This window comes from Magnolia sinica, chromosome 4 (assembly GCF_029962835.1).
Source record: "Magnolia sinica isolate HGM2019 chromosome 4, MsV1, whole genome shotgun sequence".
Classification (NCBI taxonomy): Eukaryota; Viridiplantae; Streptophyta; class Magnoliopsida; order Magnoliales; family Magnoliaceae; genus Magnolia; species Magnolia sinica.
In genome coordinates, this window is record NC_080576.1 from 90,089,891 (window position 1) to 90,107,672 (window position 17,782).

General features: G+C 44.1%; 2 protein-coding genes across 3 annotated transcripts; both read left to right on the forward strand.

Annotated features, from left to right (window-relative positions):
• The first annotated feature begins 3,878 nt into the window (after nucleotides 1–3,878).
• Nucleotides 3,879–17,357, forward strand: LOC131243362 (tetraspanin-3-like). Its single transcript, XM_058242677.1, has 2 exons — nucleotides 3,879–4,482; nucleotides 16,423–17,357. The coding sequence occupies exons 1-2, from the start codon at nucleotides 3,967–3,969 to the stop codon at nucleotides 16,768–16,770; spliced, it is 864 nt and encodes a 287-aa protein (XP_058098660.1). The 5' UTR covers nucleotides 3,879–3,966; the 3' UTR covers nucleotides 16,771–17,357.
• LOC131243363 (uncharacterized) lies at nucleotides 9,416–13,036 on the forward strand. Of its 2 annotated transcripts, XM_058242678.1 has the most exons (3): nucleotides 9,416–10,257; nucleotides 10,328–10,971; nucleotides 11,048–13,035. In XM_058242678.1, the coding sequence occupies exons 2-3, from the start codon at nucleotides 10,330–10,332 to the stop codon at nucleotides 11,072–11,074; spliced, it is 669 nt and encodes a 222-aa protein (XP_058098661.1). In that variant the 5' UTR covers nucleotides 9,416–10,257; nucleotides 10,328–10,329; the 3' UTR covers nucleotides 11,075–13,035. The 2 variants fall into 2 exon arrangements, with proteins under 2 accessions (XP_058098661.1, XP_058098662.1); XM_058242679.1 differs by having other exon boundaries at nucleotides 9,416–10,971; nucleotides 11,048–13,036.
• Nucleotides 17,358–17,782: the final 425 nt, after the last annotated feature.

The following is a 17,782-nucleotide window of genomic DNA, read 5'->3' on the forward strand; positions in this document are numbered from 1 at the left end:
AGTCGCAATCCGATGGTTGAAAAGTCGTAACTTCATAATTTAGTAACAGGGCCAACTTCACTTAAGTTTTATATTCAGGTCCAGGAGAGTCGCGCATTTCAAGCATTTCTTTCCCGGCCCAAGTTGCTCAGTTCAGGGCACCGTCTAAACTTGTCATCCGCGATGGACCTCAACCCTAGTGAGGCCGACAATTTCCAATAGTTTCGGGCTTAGTAAAATTTTGATGGGTGACCCACGCTCATTTTAGTACTTCGATGACATCGAGTAGGATACTTAAAGTGTCCAGCAACCAAATCGATTTATACTAGAAAATCTCAATGGCGTCGAACTTGTCATTGACAGACTGTTGAATTACATCTTTAAGACATTTATCAACATTTTATGCATGCCCATAATCTCTTACATGGCAAGAAAGCACTTGGAATACCAAATGGCCCAGCTGGGCAGGCAAGGCTGAATACACAGCCCAAGCTTGGCTCAATTGATATATGGGTTTAAATTTTAGGCCTAGGCTTAACTTTTAGGGCTCGTTTGGATACCACCAATTAAGGTTTCTTTTTTTTTCCTACCATAGTAGGTAAGATATGTAACTTATTTGAGATAATTAAGTTTAGTTTATAATTAATTGTAAGTAGTTTTTTTTTTACTTAAAGTTATTTAATCACTTCAGTTTACTAAGTAGAAATCAAGATAAGTTATTTAGGGCCCGTTTAGCCGGGCGAATCTCATGGGATTAGGAGGGATGGGATGGATTTTAAGGTAATGATGGTGGTTTTAGTGGATTGGTTTAAGATCCATGGGATTGCTATATCTGGGAACAAGTTCATTGGGTCTGTTTGGCACGCCCTGCATATCCCGGGATTTTACTTTCCAATCCGTCTAACCAAGGGATGGGATCAATTTTAAGGTAATGATGGTGATGTCAGTGGATTGTTTTAAGATTCATGGGATTGCTTATATCTCGAGACAAGTTCATCGGGTCTGTTTGGCTCCTCATGCATATCCCGGGATATCGCAATCTCATCCCTCCTAATGCCGTGGGATCAGTCTGGCCAAACAGGCCCTTAATGTATAAGTAGCTTATTTTGAATAACTTATGATTCAAAAGCTCCCTTAAATAGCCATAAACTGATAGATTAAATTGTTCAATAAGTGGTTGTATGAATATTTTGTAAGTTGTATTAGGGCTTATTTGGTTTATATGGTACAATGGTAAATAGTTGTAAAAGCATAATGATTATTTAGTTTTTTAATTATGCGATGACATTGCTTATATTCTATTTGTAATGATGATTTTGCTACATTATTTATTTCACTCTAAAATTTCAGTAAAAAAATATAACTTTAAAATATAAAAAATATAATAGTTGTAATTTATTTTATGTACTCTTTTTACATGTCTAATTGACTCTTGATTTATGAGCCATAATTTTTTACTTAAACGAGCACTTAAAAATAACAATGATGACTCATTTACCTTTCGTTTCATTGTAAATTGAAAAACTAAACAAGCCTTTAGTTGTTAAAGATTGATAGATAATTCACTTGTGTGAGCATCTTGATTTAAAACAAAAAAATTTTAAAAAATAAAATCAGTCATGAGTAAATTACAAATTGTTAGTCATTTATACTAATTTTCTATCATACTTGAAATTTTCCAAAAAGAAGTGGCCTTACTTGTGTGTGAAGTAACATGCTTACCGTTTAAGAAGCCATGGGCATCAAAATCACACTTAGAAGTTATATAAGCATCCAAATGACACTTATGAGTAATTATTTTATCTATTATTATATTAATATAATAAAATTAGTAATGATTATAAATTACTTTACTCGCTTGTAAATAATAGCATTTGGTCAGAACAATAATAATTTAACATTATTTGATTTATTTACAAAAAAATCATGACACCGACAATATTACATTATTTCAATATCAAATTATTATGAAAATAAACTTATATTATTGTTTGACAGTATTTCTTTAAAAATTGTATAATAATTAATTGATTATAAATTACTTTGCTCGCTTGTTGAATCATTTGCATTTGGGTGCCATTTTTTATTTGGCAAAATGATAATAAAATTACACTAATAGGCAAGTGACCAAAACAAATAGGCCTTAAGTGTAACTTTAATCCCATGCTCTATCCACGAAGGGCCTGTTTGGCTGGGCGGATTAGAAGGGATTGGAAGGTAAATCTTGGGATTGGCCGAGCGTGCCAAACAGACTTGGGATTCTGATTCTGGATATAACAATCTCCAGCAATCCATTGACATCACCATTATTTCCTTAAAATCCATCCAATCTACCTTAATCCCATTTAATTTTGCCTTCGACGTATTTAGGGCCTGTTTGGCCGAGCAGATTGGATGGGATTGGATGGTATTAGAGTGGATTACATGGATTTCAAGGTAATGATAGATGCGTCAATGGATTGGTGCAAGATCTATGGGATTGCTATATCCGGTTTGTCTGGCACGCTCGGCCAATCCCAGGATTAAACCTTCCAATCCCCTTCAATCCCTCGAACCAAACACGTCCCAGGCAATTTTGAAGGGATTAGGGTGGATTGGATGGGATTTAAGGGCTTGTTTGGCCAGGCAGATTGGATGGGATTGGAAGATAGATCTCGGGATTGGCCAGGAGCGCCAAACAAACACGGGATCCTGATTCCAGGATATAGCAATCCCATGGATCTTAAGACAATCCACTGACATCACCATCATTACCTTTAAATCCCATTCAATCCACCCTAATCCCTTCAAAATTGCCTGGGACGTGTTTGGTTTGAGGGATTAGAAGGTTTAATCCTAGGGCTGGCAGGGCGTGCCAAATAGACCCGATATAGCACTATAGTAATCCCATAGATCTTGCACCAATCCACTGATGCAGCTATCATTACCTTGAAACTGTGCAATCCGCTCTAACACCATCTAATCCCATCTAATCTGCCTGGCCAAACAGATGGTGATGTCAGTGGATTGTCTTAAGATCCATGGGATTGCTATATTCCAAGATCAGGATCCTGTGTCAGTTTGGTATGCATGGTCAATCCCAAGATCTATCTTTTGATCCCTTCCCACTCTTGCCAATCTCATCCAATCTGCCTGTTTGGCCGGGTAGATTGGGAAGGATTAGGTGGGATGGGATTCAAAAAACATAATTATTACCCATGGCAGGGATTGTCCCCCCTTACCATGGGATAAGCTTAATTCCATGCTTTGTTTGTAATACAGTAGTACATTGAATGGATATACTTACTATCATTTAAAATTATTGAGAATAACACATGTGTTATATCTAAACTGGTTATTTGTTTTGTAACCTCATTTTATGGCAAAAGCCTAAAAATGAGGTAAATCCAAAACTTATGTGGCCCTAAAAAAGTTTTCATCTATAGGTATTCAATCCATATTGCTTTATATGGTAGGGGACCTCTTGAGCTTTAGATCTACTTGATTTTTTGGCCCATACTGTCTTGAAAAATAGGTGAACAGTGTGAATATAGCCCACACATCATGGTGGCACTTGCATAACTTGCTAATATTGAGTAAAATTGACACCGAACTCGACGCAATTCCATCTGATCTAATTTAAGAAATTGGAAGGGATTGGAACGTGCAATCCCAGGATCAGACAGCCATCATTGCTTCGAAAGTGATGCCATCCACCCTGATACGATTCAATTCCTTCCGATCCGCCCGGCCAAACGCGCCCGACGAGACATCTTTGATATTTAATAAATTAAGTACGGGTTGGATATTAAATGTCCACGTACTCAGGTGGACACGTGGACGGTAGATGAGTCACCACAACTTAAGAATGGATTGAGAACCAACAATTCAATCCCTGCTTTGAGGTATCTTACACTCCAAGCCCACATGATTACTTACAAGAAGAACAAGTGGAGGAGATAAAAATAAGAGAAAGAGGGAGAGAAAAAGAAAGAGAGAGTATCAAAGATGTGGAGAAAGAGTAATAACTTGGTTGGATTCATAAACTTCATAACATTCCTATTATCGATTCCGATATTGGGTGGAGGAATATGGCTAAGCAGCAGAGCAACTCAAACAGATTGCATGAAGTTCCTTCAATGGCCACTCATCATTATAGGAGCGACTATCATGGTAGTCTCTCTCATGGGTTTCGCTGGATCTTGCTATCGGATTACATGGCTTCTTTGGTTATACCTATTTGTTATGTTCTTCGTCATCGCTGCACTTTTCGCTCTCATCATCTTCTCTTATTCTGTAACCTCCAAAGGATCGGGTCATCCAGTACTTAATCGGGCCTATCTTGATTACTCACTATCCGATTACTCGGGTTGGCTTAAGGATCGAGTATCAGATGATAGCTATTGGATGAAGATCAGTTCTTGTATTAGGGATGCTAAGGTGTGCCGGAAGCTTGGAGTTGGTGCTGGTGGGTTCTCTGAGGCAGCTGATACGTTCTATCGCCGTCATCTCTCTCCCATTCAGGTGATGATTCACCTCTCTCTCTCTCTCTCTCTCTCTCTCTCTCTCTCTCTCATTCAGATTTTTTTTTTTTTTTTCAATCGGCCCTCAATCATCATCACATCCGAACCCGACGGACCCAACCGGAATTCGGGTTGGATTGGGGTTGAAATTTGAAAACCACGAACCTGATTTCAATTCGGGTTGTGCAAATTCGGGTGGGTTTGGAGTAAGCACATGTATTGGGTCAGGTACAGAGGACTTCCGGTTCGGCGCGTCGGGTTGGAATGGGATCGGGGAAGAACCCTCCAGTACCGAGGTCTTCGTGCTGATTGGTGCTGTGGGCCCCACCATGATGTATTTGTTTTATCCGTGCCGTTCATTCATTTTTTAAAGCTGAATTTAGGGCATGAGCTCAATCCAAATCTCAGGTGGACCACATGAAAGGGAAACAGCGGTGATTGAACGTCCACCGTTAAAGTCTTCGTAGTGGCCACTGCAGTGTTTGTTTGCCTTTTTACCTGAAAACATAAATATTGGCTTGATCCAAGCCCTTCTTGGCGCCCAAGAAATTTTTAACGGTTAGAGTTCAATCACCACTGTTTCCTGTAATGTGGTTCACCTGAGATTTGGGTCTGCCTTAGTTTTGGGCTGATGCCCTAAAATCATATGGAAAAATGGATGGATTGGATGGCTGGATGAATCACATACATCATTGTGGGGTCCACAGGACCGAGGGGTTACTACCGAATCCGATTCAGGGACCCGACCCGATCCAACACTCCAAAGTTTTACTACTAATAATCAGATCCATTCAAATTACATATCATTACGCTTTTTATAATTATTTAAAATTTGGAGCTCATGAGGAAAGTTTTTGGGTTTTTTCATTATTTATTTATTTATTTATAAACATGACGTAGAACTTTGTAGACGCTGTACTTGTCTGTTCTCAGATTTAGAAGATTCTGCTCTATCCTTGGATTATCCAGACGGTTAATCTAGTAACTCTTACTGTGGATTTTCAATGTAAAAAAAAGGAATCTCACTTTTCCAATATCTCATCGTCAATAGTTAGTGAGTCAGAAACAGAAGGTCTAGAAAAGCAGGTTTCTAACTCAGCTTGTTATGAACGCTGTCGATCCCTAGTCAACGAATCGATGAACGGTCTGGATCATCGCGTGACGGGGGCAGGAGCGGCATGCAGATCAGGGGAGAGCGGACGCGGATTGCCTACAGACGCTGCCAGCAGCGAGCTCGCTACTGGTCGTGGCTCTGTGGGCCCACCATGATGTATGTGTTTCATCCGCCCTGTTCATCAATTTTTCCAGATAATTTCAGGGCATGAGTCCAAAAATGAGGCAGGTCCACATCTCAGATGGGCCACACCACTCACGCCACAGGAAAACAAACAACCACCGTTAAAAACTTCATTGGGCCCACTGTAATGTTTTGTTTACCTTCCAACCTGTTGATTGGATCAAACAGAACTGTTCAAAGGTAAAACACAAATATCAGCTTGATCCAAAACTTTTGTGGCCCTAAGAAGTTTTGAACGGTGGGAATTCAATCACCACTGTTATTCTGTGGCGTGTTCCACGTGAGGCTTGTATCTTTCTCGTTTTTTGGAATCATGCCATAAATGATCTACCAAAATGGATGGACAGCGTGGAAAACATACATACATCATCGTGTGGCCCACAGAGCTGCGTCAGTAGGCAAACTCGTCCAGGAGAGCGAGCCTTTCCAGCAATGAGCAATCTCTTTTATTATTATTATTATTATCAAGGCTCGCCTCTTGGGCCCCACATGCACCATGTGATGTTCCAGATTCCACATCTGGAAGCGCGTTGCGTTTATGGTTAGAATCGCAGATCTCAATGAAAGTACATTCTCACCGTCCATGCTAGGCCCCCGGCAGACAATTTGCACACCACCCTGACACGTGTAAATTCAATGAGATGGCTCTACGGTTCTCATCGCCCCATGTGCGTGTGACATCCAACTCGCCCAATCGGTAGGCTCAGCACGAGATAACCTTGTGAAAAAAAAATAAAAATCAACCACACCCACCGATCAGGTGGGCCACACTCGTATTTTGTTATATACCGACGGTTGGATATTATTTTTATGGTGTAGCCCACATAATTAGTGGATGGGGCTGTTTTTTTGCACAAGATAATCCTTAAGTGGGCCCAACCTATTGGAAGGGTTGGATGTCACATGAAAATGATAGGTTGAAAGTTAGTCACCAGTGGGACCGCAGAGAGTGGTCCAACCGGTCGGACCTGAGATCTCTTTAGAAATTATTTTGAAATTGCATCTGCATCAGACCATTAATTCAAATTAAAATGTCCAAATTAGGGTACCTAATGAGAAAAAAATTGTACTTATTTGATTATATGAGTACCGTGGACATTTATTGGACGGTTAAAAATGAAAAAATAAAAATAAATCCACTGGTCTTATTCCAACGAAAATGTGTCCGCAAATCAGATAAATCTGATTTCGGATTGTAAACTAGCGCTAGTGGAATCTGAGTCAGCATGCCACGTGTACCATTTCTACTACCAAGTGTCCTAAGCATGCAGTGTATCAAATGATTCCTCATGTGCCAGGCTTGCTTTATGTGGTCGCCCTCTCTGGACGGTGTCATCTCTGTCTGGTGAGATTCTTTTCATGTGTCACAATTGTGGTGGGCCCTTATGGCTGGATAGTATGGAATCATGATGGGAATGGAAATAACAAGGAAAAAGAATGACACTGTACTTGATTCTCTTACATCTGACACACGTGTGCCACGTCAGCATGTGTGAGGGGGGAGTGGATTAGGTGCAGCCCTGGCATCCCTTGCTGTGGGGCCCACCTTGATGCTGTCCATCTGTTTTGCAAGATCATTTGAGAGCATGAGCCTAAAAATGTAGAATATCCTCATCTCAGGTGGACCATCCTATGGGAAACTGGTCATTGAATGCCCTACCATGAAAAACTTCCTAGGGCCCACTGTAATGTTTATTTGCCATTGAACCTCTTTCTGAGGTCAAGAAAATGTGGATGAAGGGAAAAAAACAAATGTCAGCTTGATCCAAAACTTTCGTGGCCCATTACTGGTCAACCACCACTATTTACTATGGTATGGTCTACCTTAGAATTGGATCTACTTTATTTTTGGGCTGATGCTCTAAAATTATCTAGAACAATGTACAGCCATAAATGCATCAAGGTGGGGCCCTATGGTAAGGGCCGCACGCATAAACATAAACCTACGGTTGGCATCTCATTTCCATTATTTCATATGGCCTACTTGAGTTGTAGATATATACTGCTCGAAACAGGTGTTGTAGAGGATTACCACCCTCCGCCGAGCTCTGAGCGCTCGGAACAAACCCTGGCCCTGCACAGAAGGGTAAGCAAAGGAGACCCTAGCTCAAGCAGGAGACCCTCTGATGCCTAAGTCAGGCTAAGGAATCTGAGTCTAAGTAGTGTAGAGTAGAGAGGGTGTGAGATATTGCGTACCTGTTCCTGTAGAAATGTGCTTCTTTTTTCTTTTCTTTTTTTTTTAAATACCTGAGGGGCGCTTAGGACGTGCCTGATAATCTAGGCATTGTCATAGCCACTACACGAGGGCTATGCGTGCGCGGTAATTGGCAGTTATTCCAAGATCGTGCCGATCGTGTCGCGAACACTACCTGATCATGGCGCGAGCACTGCCTCTGCCGAGACTTAGTCTCTATCCGAGCCAACCTCATGGTCCGAACCTTACTCGGTGCTCCGAGTCTACGGATGTATGGAAGCGGGCTGTTGATGTACCAAGTAAAGAAGCTCGGCTCGGAATACTAGTCCTCGGCTCACGACAGTGACCCTCGGCTCGGTAGTACAATGGTCGAACAAATGCTCTCCCGCGTTCTGAGTTGTCTCAATTGGGTCGGGCATGATGTCACAGCTCTGAGGTTCGACCCGTCTTGTAGAGTGCACGACTTATCTCGAGTCCAGGGTCGGTGTCATCATTCAGCCAGAATCCTTGGATCGGACATTCGCCTCCGGTCAGATACGTGTTTGCTCAGGGGCCCTATCACTGATGTTGGAGTTAACCTCGATTAAACTCGGTTCAAATTTCCCCATAACAGAAGGAAGCCCCCTACTCTCTAAGTCCGAGCTTGGACTCAGAGAGTAATGGAAAGCGAATCGAGGCCTGGGGAGACGAACCGTCGATTTCCTTGTAACAATTGGACTAAAAGAAGCGTCCCCATTATGGTCTTTGGGATCCGTGTTTCACATGGGGCTGGCCGTCGCTCCCGTTCTTACCATTGTGCATCGACCACGTAGCCGCAGATGTCGAGGCGGTTCGTCCGAGTGGATCAGTGGGTGCCACGTGTATCTCGAAATATGAAGGGTCGTCAGCGCATTGAACGCTGGCGGCTCACGGATCGGGACGATGCGTAAAGACGGCTATGCATTAACTGTTGACTGCGCACGGGTTGGGATGACTTTGGTTACTCATATCATGGATCGCCACGTGCACAGGAGGGCTCGGATCCGAGCCTTTTCAGCTTCGGCTATAACTGGCCGTCATGATGGCGGGCGGCGGACTCGGGCTATAAAAAATCCTGACACCTCTTCCATTTCATTTTCCCCGCATTTGAATACTCTTCTCGTCCCTTACTCTTCTCATCGAGATCTGCTGCCAAAAAAGAGGAATCCATTCTAATACTTTTGCCGGAAAGGGAAATCATCACCAGAGTAGATCGCCCGCAAATCGGAGCAAATCCCGTAGCGCTGTGAGTCTTCTACCGCTTCTTTCTTTATTTCGCAATGTCAAGCAACTCAGACGAAGTCCATGAGGTCTTGAACGGATCGAAGCCCGAGACTACAGATTTTGAGCGTTGGAGCTCGGAAGGTCCTCTCGAGGCCATCCCACTTTACCCTCCGCCCAAGAGTACTGGGGCGAAGTCTAAGGGGGCAACAAGGATATCCCCAGACCTTGCTGGGAGGTCGTTGGCCGGGCCCTCGGGTGGCCGGTCCAGAGCTGAAACTTCGTGGGGATCGGTCTTTGTTGAGTCTCAGTTGGCTCGCCTCCGAGCCGAGTACCAGATTCCAGACTCGGTGCATATGAGGTCTCCTTCTGACACGGACGGACCGGGAGCCCCTTCCGATGGGGAGATAGCCATCTTCCATTGCGCCCTACAGTGCGGACTCCAGTTTCCGCTTCACCCCTTCATGCGTGAGGTGCTGGCGCGGCTAAAGCTCGCTTCGGGTCAACTCGTCCCAAATGTGTGGCTTATCTTGGTGTCGTCCTACATCTTCTGGTGACAAGCGAAGAACCAGGAGCTTTTGTCGGACGAGTTCTTGGCAATGTACCAGGCAAAGCACGACAAGGCTGAGCCATATTGGTACTATCTCTCAGCTAGGGCGTCATACACTCCAGGCCTTGTCGCCAAACTTCGTACTTCCAACAAAGATTGGAAGGGAAAATGGTTTTGGGCCTCGGGAGAGTGGGAGGCTCCGGCATCCGAGCTCGAACACCTTCGAGTCCGGGTACTCACCCAGTTCAGCCTCCAAGGTAGTGAACCGAGTATTTGTAAATTTCCTTGTCTTTCGCTCGTTGTTTATTCTAACAGCCTCTGCTCTTGCTTGTACACTATCCGAAGGGGGCGCCAGAACTGTCTTCCCACCTCCGAGCCTAGATAGCTAGGGCTCGTCTGCTCGATGAGGAAGGCCGCACCTGACACTACAAGATCAGTCTAGACAACCCCATTTAGTCTGGATTTTGTAGATTCAGACCTTTCCCAGCCGCGCTAGGTAAGCCTTTTGACTAGATCTCGCGCTTGAGTTTCCCGATTAGATGAGGCTGACCCTTCTTGTTGATTAGGAATGTCTGAAGCCATGGGATCGAAGAGGAAGAGGGGAGGGACAGTACGCCCCTCGTTCAATGATATTTTGTCGTCAGCGTTGGCGACTCGGGTTAAGGTAACGGCTCGCAGAAAGAAGATTCCAGTACCCAAGTCTGAGGCCAAGGAGAAGATTTCAACACCTGAGGCCGTTGCGGCCGAGCCTCTTATGGCCAAGGTAACTGCGGTGCAGGTGCCAACATCAACACTTGCACCAGCGCTTGCTCCAGCTTCCACAGCAATAGCTCCAGCCTCCACGGCTTGCCCATCATCGCCCCCCGGGATGCGGGGGAAATTCGTGGTCGTCGCAATGCCTTCTCCTCATTCATCTGATGAGCGCAATCCCAACCTCCACTTCACTACTGCGGAGTTGGTTTGCAAGATTGAGCCGTTGGTCAGCAATTCTGCCATGCCCGAGGCCGAGGATCGGGCCTCGACTGCGCCTGACCTTAGGCAGCCCGCAAGCCCCGCCCCTTCCCAGGAGCAGGAGTCACTCGTGCAAGGTCACCACTTGGCGTTACTAAATGATTGGGCAACGAAGCATGCAAATGAGAGCGCCATCGTCAGCACTCTAAACCGACCCCTCGATGGGGTATTGAATGACTTCGCATCGTACTGTTACACGGTAGACTTCAATCTTGATTAATTTATCCTCTTCTCCTTTTTTTTTGTTGTCGGTTTGATTGTCTAGGTCCTTCCAGGCGCGGCAATCACTTGTCCTCGCTTGAGAAAGGCTGCGGACGATGGCTAATCTTGAGAAAGAGAAGGCCAAGGTTGAGGAACGCCTGAAGGCCTCGGCGTCGAAGGTGAAGCAACTACAGACCCAACTGAATACCTTGGCTTCGGAGGTGAGGCAGCTGAAGGCCCAGCTGGGGGCGAGTCACTTAAAGGAGATGGGTCTCCAAGGAGAGATCAACGAGTTGCAGGCCCGCGCAGACTCGGCTGAGTCTGCCTTAAATGGCTCGTGGGTGGACAATGCTCAGTTGGCAGCTGAGCTCGAAGCGGTTAAGCGTGAGGCTGCTGAGGTTCTTGCCCGACAACGCTCCGAGCTGGAGGCCTTGGCCACATCCGAGGTCGCCGCGGCTGTGGAGGAGTTCAAGTCCTCCAAAGAGCGGAATGACGAGCTAGAGAAGATTTACGACTTTGCCTACAACGCAAGCCACAAAGTGTGCTTAGATGAGGTTTGAGATGCTTATCCAGATCTGGACCTAGACGTCTCGGCGACAGATGCTGGGGACTCTCCTGGCACAGAGACGAAAGTCCCTCTGGCGGTAGCTCCAGGCGCAAAGACGGAAGTCCCTCCGGTGGTAGCCAACGCTAAGAAGACCCCTGAAGCCGAGCCTCCCGTGGAGCCAACCTTGGGCTGATCCCCTCAAGTTTCCTTTTCTTTATCTTTTTGTGATAAACAAGTCCAGTATTGTTGGATATTTTTTGTTTCATTGAAAGCTTTACTCGTGGATGCTTGTGTTGTGGTTTGCTGCATATGTTGAGTGGCGAGCCGACCTCTTCTTTTAAGGGGTTGGTTCATCTTAGGGCTTTAACTCTGTACATGAGAGGTGACCCTTGGTAGTTCTGTAGGCCCTTGTTGAATGACGAGCCGACCCCTTCTTTAAGAGATCGGTTTGTCGAGTTCATCTTTGCATATGAGAGATGACCAATTCTGTAGACCTTTGTCGAATGATGAGCCAGCCCCTTCTTTAAGGGATCGGTTCACCGAGTTCGTCTCTGCACATGAGAGATGACCCTTCGCATAGAAGATCAAGTAGAACAAAGAGAGCAGGTAGAAGGGAAATAGATGATGCTTTTATTGAGAGCCTTAAATGGCTAGTCAATCTAAGTCGTACATAGCTTTTATTTCTTCAAGGATAGTAGACTTTCAAGTGCTCGGCGTTCCATGGGTGGGGTAGCGGACGCCCTTCCAGATCTTCTAAATGGTAGGACACAGGCTTCGTCGAGCCGACCATGCGATAGGGCCCTTCCCAGTTTGGTCTGAGCGTCCATACTCCAGACCCCGCAGTGCTTTTGAAGACGCAGCGAAGTACTAGATCACCTTGTCGAAACCACCTTGTCTTGACTCTGGAGTTGTAGAATCTAGCCACTTGTTGATGCCGAGCTGTGACTCGTAGTTTGGCGATATCTCTTGCTTATTCACTTAGGTCGAGATTTGTCACAATCTGCTAGGCATTTTGACCCTCATGATAATTTCTTACCCGCGTTGTGGGGAGGCTGATCTCGACTGGAACGATCGCCTCCGAGCCGTAAGACAATGAGAAGGGGGTTTTCCCTTTGGATGACTGGGCTGTGGTCCTGTAAGCCCAGAGAACGAACGGGAGCTCGTCCGCCCAGTTGCCTTTAGTTTTTTTCAACTTCGTCTTGAGGTGATGTTTGATGACCTTGTTCACGGCTTCCACCTGCCCATTAGACTATGGGTGATGAGGTGAGGAATACGCATTCGAGATACCGAGCCCCCTGCACATGCCTCTGAATTTGTTGTTATCGAATTGCTTCCCGTTGTCGGAGATAATAGTATGCGGGACTTCGAACCAACAGATGATATTCTTCCAAACGAAGTTAGTCACCTTCTGCTCTGTAATCTTCGTCACCGGTTCGGCCTCGGCCCACTTGATGAAGTAGTTGACTGCCACAATTGCAAATTCGACTTGCCCCCTTTCCGGGGGGCAGAGGTCCAATGATATCGATCTCCCATTGAGCGAACGGCCATAGCCCACTCATAGGGGTCCGCTCTTCCGTAGGTTGCCTCGACACAACAGCGAATCTTTGGCACTTGTTGCACCTTTGGACAAAACTCTTGGAGTCTTCCCGAATGGTCGACCAGAAGTACCCTTGGCGAAGTATCTTCTGAGCCAGGGCTCAGCTACCGGAATTATTTCTGTAGATTCCCTCATGAATCTTTCGGATCACATAGTTTGCAAGAATCTGGACCACCCTTCATCGAGCTCCGATTGCTCAGAACAAACCCTGGCCTAGCATAGAAGGGTAAGCAAAGGAGACCCTAGCTCAAGCAGGAGACCCTCCGATGCTTAAGTCAGGCTAAAGAATCTAGGTCTAAGTAATGTAGAGTAGAGAGGGTGCGAGATATTGCGTACCTGTTCCTGTAGAAATGTGTTGTTTTTATACCTGAGGGTCACTTAGGACGTGCTCGATAATCTAGGCGTGGTCATAGCCACTGCGCGAGGGCTACGTGCGCGGTAATTGGCAATTATCCTAAGATCGCGCCGATCGTGTCGCGAGCACTACCTGATCATGGCACGAGCACTGCCTCTGCCGAGACTTAAGTTTCTATCCGAGCTGACTTCATGGTCCGAACCTTACTCGGTGATCCGGTAGTAGAAAGTGCGTAAAACACCTAAGTATTATGGTCCCCACCCTAATTTGCATGTTCATTCATACTGTCCATTAGGCAACCTTTTTTAATTTTATTTTTACCATTCATTTGAAAGTTCCAAGCATCATCTTCATCCAAAACTAAGGTGGACCACACAACATAGAACGATGTTGTTCACCACCCCAAGTATAGGGTTGCGATGTAGTAATAATCTTGGTAAGACCGAGGTCGAATCCACAGGGACTAAACCTTGTACGTATTCTGAAAGTACCTAGAACTAGAACTAGAAGATGTAATCTAATCTAAACTAGGGGAACTTAAGAGAATAATGGTGAATAAAATAACTAAAACTTGTAAAATTCAAAGGTGGGAAACTAGGGATTCCAAGGATCCACTTGTAGAGATCAAGGAGATCTATGCTTGATTCACGAACATAGCTGGATTTAGAGTCCCATCTTCATCCAGTTGGAAGATATAGCATTAAAAATCAAATCTGAACTTCCTTTGATCCAGTTCTCAAGAAATGAGAGGTATGAGAATTAGAATTGATTCCATCACAAAACCATGCCTATGAGACAAAGCAAACAACAAAACTTAACCAATCCACATCCAATCTAAGGGAGTTATGAACGTTAGGAAGGATTCCATCATCCAACCATGCCCATGAGACGATGGTGAACAACAGGGCTCTTGCGCTCACAATCCCTGTAATGCAAAGAACATACCCGAAGCTATCGCAGATCAATTGTAATTTAAGTCACAATAAACTATTAAAAACTATAAATATTCCTCATAATCAAACCAAAATCAAAGATAGTTCAATGTAAACATGAATTAAAGCCATAAACAGCCTATCACGCTACAAGCTTCACTTCTTTGCCCTAGATAAGAGGTTTAGCCGATCATAGGCATGATCAGTCTAAAAACTCTTAAAAACATCAAAGAGAATAATGAAGGAGAAGGGAGAAAGAAAAACTCTAAGGTTGGCCGTCCTACGCGTCTTCCCGCTCCTTTTCTTCTCACGTCCACGGCTCCAAGCATTGATTTTCAAGCTCTCTCTCTCTCTGCTTTCCTTTTATAGGCAACAAGGGGCGGTGGAGAGGCTACTAGAGTTGGTGCAGAAGCTCCTAGAAAGCTTCTTACGCACCACCTTGCACAGGAAAATGCAAAATGAGCTGCGTTTGGGTGGAGTTCTCGGCCAGAAGATCGTCCCACGATCTGATTTGGCTTCATGGTTGGGGTAAAGACCCCCTTTTTCAACTTTTAGACGATTTTCAGGCCTCTTGGACTTCAATTGCTTGATTTTCTCGAATCTTTTGCATGTAAATTCTTCGATCTCGGTCTCCTAAGATCCGTCCTTTGCCTTGGTGATTTGTGAGCATCAAATTCATGCCTTTAGTACCCATTTTCAGTCCAAGCTCCTAAATTCACCTTGCAACATAAACACGATTAAAATAGGACGTTAAACAGTATCATGTTCGTAAAATCAGATAATAATTGGGGTCTAATATGCAATATTTGACCCTCAACAAATGCAAAATCAGAGAACTGATTTTTGTAGGAGGCGGAGTTTGGTGAGTATCTATTTACCATGGTGAGGCACACTGATAAATGGGGTTGGATAAAATATGCACCCCACAAAAAACCTATGGTTGGCATCCTCTCTCCGGTTTTCCCTGGTGATGTGGCCCACCTGAGTTGTACATGGGGCTGTGTTTTTGCCCCAAACTCTAATACACAACAGGATGGAGCTCAGTTGTAAGTGCTAAGTGTTGTGTACAACTGGTGTTGCAAGGATCTCGGTCCAGCAACCAACAGGTCACTCATCAATGGCTAGGATCATTTTAAACCATTTTCCATCCATAGGACAGTCCCCAATGATCAGTCGCCTTCCCATGTGTACCATAGAAATATGACCCTACCATACTCTATTTAGTGTAGTTTTTTTTTTTTGGGTGTATTTCCAGTAGAGAGAGAGGAAAAATCAAAGCAGTGAATGCAACCTAAACATGGTACAACCCCTGTTTTGGTGTTGTGTGAGAGAGGGAAAAACCCAAAAAAACCCCGAAAACTCAACTCGACTAGGCTCAATGTTAGGCTGGGCCAGGTTGACTCAACCTGAGTCAATGTTCAGCCGGGCCAGGTTGACTCGAAGACTCAACCTGACTCGATGTTCAGCCAGGCCAGGTTAACTCGAAGGCTCAACCTGACTCGATGTTCAGCCCGGCCAGGTTGACTCGAAGACTCAGCCTGACTCAATATTTAATTATTATAAATTGAAAATAAGTAATAGAAAATGGGAGTAATTGCAGCACAAGCCTCATTGGTTCAGGTAGTTGCTCGTTTGAGACCCGGAGATCCAGACCAATACATCTAGTCCAAGTGAAGTTGTATTGGACAAGTTGGGGGGAGACAGCCGAGTCCGGTTGAGTTGCCTCCTTTTCTCGAAACATTAGGAAATTTTTGAAAAAATAAATACAGAAAAATTAAGACAAACAATAATTTTTTATTTAATAAAATAAAAGGTTTTAATAATAATATTTTAAAATAATAAATTCATAGGAGGCTGTTAAATCATCTCTTGGTTCTTCAATAAAAGAATTGGAATCAAATGGAGTCACATCCCACTCAAACAAAGTTCTCAAACCATAGTCAGCATTCCTCATTGTCTGCCTAGCGAAAAGTGACTAACTGAATTTTTATTTATTTATTTATTCGTCTGGGTGACAGTCGGGTTGCTGCAAGCCACCAACGGCCTGTGGGTACACTTATGTGAATGAGACGGTGTGGGACCCATCTGGAGCACAGGTGATGGTTACCGACGCCGACTGTGCCCGTTGGAGCAATGACCAGAGTCAGCTGTGCTATGGTTGTGACTCATGCAAGGCAGGTGTATTGGCAAGCCTCAAGAAGAGCTGGAGGAAGGTGGCAGTGCTGAATATCATAGTACTAGTCCTTTTGGTGATAGTCTATGTCATTGGATGCGTTGCCTTCCGAAACAACAGGAGGATCGACAACGACGAACCTTATGGTGAGAATAGGATGACTAAGTCACAGCCTGCTAGGATCCAATTCTAATAACATTCCTACTTAGACATGATAACAAGCATGTGGTATGGGGTTTAGGGTTTGGGGTTTGGATTTCTACTTTATTGGTAGAGACAAAGGAAAGGGTGGTTTTTGTTTTTAATTTTCTTTTGTGCACTTAGGATTTGATAACCTTCTTCAACATGAGGTTGGTGATGAAGGTACTCTATAGATTTGGAGGCCATCTCTTGGGTGGCCCAGTACCCAAGAACAGGATTTGATCAGATGATTCGTCGCTGGTTGAAAGGCAGAAAGGCACGTACCATTACCATTGATTTGGATAGTCATCGCAATATGGTTTTCCCGAAATTTTATTGGCCATCTAATTAATGGGCATTGTAGGTGTGAATTTGCTTGGTTCATATCATTGAATCAATCTAGGCTTTTGTACTGGTGGCCATCATGATGGATGATCCAGATCAATGGGTGCTTGATCCCCCACGTCATGTCGGAGTGGTCATCGAATCATCTTTTTGCTTTGTTTTTAAGATAATCATGTTGTATAATCTATTACATAGGAAATGCTTGCTTATTTGAAGGAATTATATCATGTATTATGTATAGAAAGGCTTTTTTTATTTCTTCATGTCATTATAATCCAATTTCTCTTAAACTCATTATGGTCCCAACTTCTGTGGGACCTATGTGGGCCCACTCGAGATCTTAGTGGGACATTGGCGAGAAATGCGTCGGATCAATCGGATCATAAATGAGCTTAAAAGCATCCGATTGGATAACAAGCCATTGAATTAAGGTATGAAATATTTGTAGCAGATCATGGCTACTATAAACATATAGCTAATGTGGATTCTTATTGAATATTTTGTTCACATGGAGGAAATCATTGGACAAAAGACTTTCAGACTCTTGCAGAGTGTGATTGAAGATACATAGACAGTCGGAGATTACTTATAAATTGCATATGTGGCATGCAAGTATTTCAAATTAAACTGGTCCCGGCATGGACCAAAAATTAAAGATTACTGTATTATTTTCTTAGGAT